The sequence below is a fragment of the Octopus bimaculoides genome, chromosome 14, assembly GCF_001194135.2.
Source record: "Octopus bimaculoides isolate UCB-OBI-ISO-001 chromosome 14, ASM119413v2, whole genome shotgun sequence".
NCBI lineage: Eukaryota > Metazoa > Mollusca > Cephalopoda > Octopoda > Octopodidae > Octopus > Octopus bimaculoides.
In genome coordinates this window covers 12,880,911-12,885,657 of record NC_068994.1, presented here as the reverse complement: position 1 = coordinate 12,885,657, position 4,747 = coordinate 12,880,911, and the positions used below count along the sequence as shown (strand labels likewise).

Here is a 4,747-nt window from a genome sequence, read left to right as displayed (position 1 = left end):
GTAAGCAAGCTACTTACCACACAGCCACTCCTACGCCTATTGTTATGCAATTTTCCACAACAAAATTCTGTATAATTGTAATCTCTACCATCTGAAAGGTATTTATAGAAAATTTCATTTAGAAATATCTATTTTTCAAGAAGTTATGAGGTAACAAAATCAGGGTGGGGCACACTTGTGCATGCTGGAATTTTATCCAACGCTTTAGCAAATCTGTGAATCATAAATAACAACATTTAAAACCAAGATATTTTTTACTGGCATACCTGCACAAATGTGCTTCTCTGACCAATTTTCCGCATAACCTCCAGAAAAAAATGGATATTTCTTAATGAAATTTTCTACAAATACACTTCAGATGATGTAGATTGCTATTATATTGGAATTTGTTGTGAAATCTTTCTCTGAGGGTGGAGAGAGGAATGTTGAAAAATTCACACTATCATAGTAACAAGTAGACTCTAAAAATATAACACATAATTCCATCATCTGTTTGAAGATTTTAAAAATCTTAACCCTTTAGAATTCAGATTACTTTGTCAAATATAGCGTTTATTTATTCACATTGTTTGGAATTGATCATGCTTTATTTTGTAGCTTTGACATTTCAACGACTGTTTATCTTTTGATTAACATTGTAGGGTAGGTATGAGATATCAGATCTGGCCTGTTTGAACATAAAGCAGGTAGAATATTTGTGTTGGATATGGCTGGTTTAAATACTACAGGATTCAAGTTTTTTTTTTAAAGCAAGATTACAAACAGAAGATGAATGATGAGAGTAGTACCTCAGCCACAAAATTCCGTTCATCTTCCATTACTCTTCAAATCAATGATAAATTTTTAACTAAAATTAAAGAAAAAAATGCAACTGAAACATTTCATCAACTCTCTGGGACATTTGGTATATTTGTCACTTGGGGGGTTACAAATGATTTTTTACATCTGTTTCCAGGAATACTTTGGGTCATCGTAAGAGCCAGTTGCCTTAAACCAAAACGTATATTTGGTAGTTCATTTTTATCTCCTGTTACAATATTATTGTTGTTGTTGTTATTGTTGTTATTATTGTTATTATTGTTATTATTATTTTTAATATTTGTATTTGCATTGATGCTTTTATCATCTGGAGATTCAGTAATAAAATGGGAGAGCAATGATTTTTCTTCTGGCTGTTCATTCACCTTTTGAATATTTTTATGACCATTACATTCCACTTTGCCATTTTGCTGAGGTTTATTCTCAATTTTATTAGCAACAGTGGTTCCGTTATGAAGTCCTGATTCTTTCAACTTATTTGCTAATATTTTGGTGTCATTCTTTTGATAAACATTCCTCTTCTGAATTTCACTGATAAGAGAAGGCTTGAACCTGGCACTAGATTTCTGAAACATAAAGTAAACAGACAATTAGCAATCTTTATGCATACTTAAAACGCATATATGTTGAAAGCCTTCTAAACTGTGGTATTTGTCTTCAGAAACTAACTGTTATCAATGGGGGTACGAGGGAGCAACCACTCCCACTGAGCTCATTTTCCAAAACTGGCACCCTTTTAACAATTTTTTTTTAACTCTTCAGTTTACTAGCGTGATAAAAGTTGAATCACTTTTTCTACTGTTGTTAATTGCATGACCTTGGAAGAATTTTCTGGAATCATTACTTTATTTGACCAACCACTTGTGTTTTTGAACTGTCTGCTCAATTTTATGAGATGTGTTGGTGGCAGCTAACACATGAAGAACCAAAAACAAACCTTGACATCATAACCTCTTGATATACCTATATTAGTAATTGTTTTATATATTATAACATTGTTACTGAAACATGAAATTAATGAATGTACAGGGTGTCCACAAAGTCTGGGTACATGGGGATTAACACATACTTTAAGAAATTATTATTTCTTATATTTAATTGTTTATGATATGATTCTATTTACTCCATGTACTCAGACTTTGTGGACACCCTGTAGAATACAATTATGATTATCATAACTACCATATGCACTCGTGGATAGGTCACACTTCTTTTATCAGAAGTTTCAATAAAAATCAGTGGTGCAATCTATCCACTCAACATCACAAAGATCTGTAATAGATGGCAGCATATCAATAGTCAAGTTGATTTATCAATTAAACTACTTTCATCAAGTCACTTCTGCAAAAATGTTTTAAAATTTGTAAGCAAAGTTTTGAAATAAAGGTGAACATTTGATAATATTTAACAAATATTAGTTATATTTATGTTATAAAAGGCCATTGTAACTCACCAGATTATTGCGTGACCTATCTGCAAGTCAACCGTAAATACCTACTTTGACGACCCCAAACTAAGGGTGTGACCTATCCATTGGTACAACCTATCCCTGAATATATACGGTAATGAAATATTTTGTGTAATAGAAGAGAAACGAATTAAAAATTATTTGGTGTGTGTCATGGTGCCTATTTTTGTTTTTATGTGCTTGCTCTCCTTAACTTTAAAACCTAGCTATGCTTCTGACTGTTAAAGATGTATACCAAACACTTTGCAGTGTTTGGTATACATCTTGGTGGGGTTTTTTTTGTGTGTGGTATCAGCACTAGTGAATCACCAAGTCCTCTTAAGACAAGACCAACCCCTCAATACATGTCTGCTGTAAAAAAAATTTTGTTAAATTTTTCTAGATTTGTAAATTGTCTAACTTACCTTTACAAATTTGTAGTTACTCTTAGTATAACTTTTGGCTGAAGTTAGTGCTGTTGTCACTTTTGAAATGTCTCCTTTCTTTAGTATTATATCTAATACATTGAGTAAGGGCTTCCATCTGGGTTTTATACAAATTGAAATTCATTACAAGAAAGTAGTGCAAGTTACTTAACTCTTTTGGAATCAACCCACCTGACACCACCCCTGGTTCTTTGTATGTAAGCAACAAATTAAAGATCCTTCTCTTAGAAATGTTCTATGTAGTGATCATCTCAACATTTGTGCAGATGGAAAATTCAAAAGATTCCCTTTATTTAAAATACAGGAAGAAAATGATCAACTATGAAAGGCAAAAGAAAAATACTTTATAAGAATTCTAAATATGAAACTAAACAGGAAATAGTCAATTCTGCTTCTAAAAAACTTCTCCTGTGTTGATTACATCATAACATGTGTGTTTGAAAAGCTGTATACAGCAAAAGCATTTACACATTTCAAACATTTCTTTTTGAAATATTTGTGTCTTTCTGATCTTTTTTTTTTAAAGTTTATTTTTATAGAATTAATAAATTTTAATTTAACAAAAACTTCTTTCAAATATCATTTATCTATTTACTTGTTTCAGTCATTGGACAGCAGCAATGCTGGTGCACAACCTTGAAGGGTTTAATCAGACAAATCAACCTCTGTCCTTATTTTCACGACTTCCTTGGCACCCCTTAGCACATGGTGCCCCACACGACTGCCCAAGTTTCCAGTACCTTCAGCTGGCCCTGATTGCTTCCAATCCTGCTAGCCATATTTGATTCTTCTCCTTAATTTCAAATTTTAATGTATGAATATTTGGAAACAGCAAGCTGGCAGAATCATTAGCACACTGGGTAGCGAGCTGGCAGAATCGTTACCATGCCGGGTGAAATGCTCAGTGGTATTTCGTCAGCCGCTATGTTCTGAGTTCAAATTCTGCCAAGGTCGACTTTGCCTTTTATCCTTTCGGGGTCAATAAATAAAGTACCAGTTACGCACTAGGGTCGATGTAATCGACTTAATCTCTTTGTCTGTCCTTGTTTGTCCCCTCTATGTTTAGCCCCTTGTGGGCAATAAAGAAATAAGAAACGTTAGCACGTGGGGCAAAATGCTTAGCATCATTTCTGCCATCTATACGTTTTGAGTTTGAATGCTGCCAAGATTGACTTTACCCTTCATCCTTTCACGGTCAATAAAATAAGTACCAGTTGAACACTGGGGTCAATGTAATTGATTTATCCCTTCCCCTGAAACTGCTGACCTTGTACCAAAATTTTAAACCAATGAATGAATATTTATGGAATTTTACAAATGCCTGTGAGATTAAATGAAAAATATACATACCTCACAAATGTAATGTCTTTTTCTTCACGGAAGTACGAAGCAAGATTCTTTAAAAGTGCTCCATATATTGGTAGATCAAGTTTGTTGATATAAGATAAAACCTGTAATAAAGTTATTTAGATTCATCATTTAAAGCAGGGGTTCTCAACCATTTTTTTGCCCATAGCCCACTTTGATTCCCATTTTACTTGGATGGACCCCCACAGCTATTCTTTGTTCAAAAAAATTTTGTTATATTCCTATAACTAAATATTATCAGAAATTGTATAAAAGTAATTGTTAAAATATTTTGTATGTTATGGATGTATAACCAATTTATTACACATAAACTTTACTGTCTTCTACTATAGCCTCAGGTTGACCAAAGCCTTGTGACTGGATTTGGTAGATGAAAACTGAAAGAAGCCCATCATATATATACTCTTTTACTCTTTTACTTGTTTCAGTCTTTTGACTGTGACCATGCTGGAGCACCGCCTTTAGTCGAGCAAATCGACCCCAGGACTTATTCTTTAGAAGCCTAGTACTTATTCTATCGGTCTCTTTTGCCGAACCGCTAAGTTACGGGGACATAAACACACCAGCATCAGTTGTGAAGTGATGTTGGGGGGACAAACACAGACACACAAACACACATACATACATATATATATATATTGTATAGGTAGGGTAAAATTCAAGCTGT

General features: G+C 33.5%; 1 protein-coding gene across 1 annotated transcript in view; it reads right to left on the bottom strand.

Moving 5' to 3' along the window:
• Positions 1-531: 531 nt before the first annotated feature.
• Positions 532-4,747, bottom strand: part of LOC106877679 (rhoGEF domain-containing protein gxcI) — a 15,133-nt gene continuing 10,917 nt past the window's right edge. Inside the window, exons 5-7 of the mRNA XM_014926627.2 lie at positions 4,063-4,163; positions 2,692-2,809; positions 532-1,385 (exon numbers count right to left, since the gene is read on the bottom strand). Coding sequence (XP_014782113.1) covers positions 885-1,385; positions 2,692-2,809; positions 4,063-4,163 — 720 coding nt within the window. The 3' untranslated portion in view covers positions 532-884. The remainder of the gene's footprint in view (positions 1,386-2,691; positions 2,810-4,062; positions 4,164-4,747) is intronic.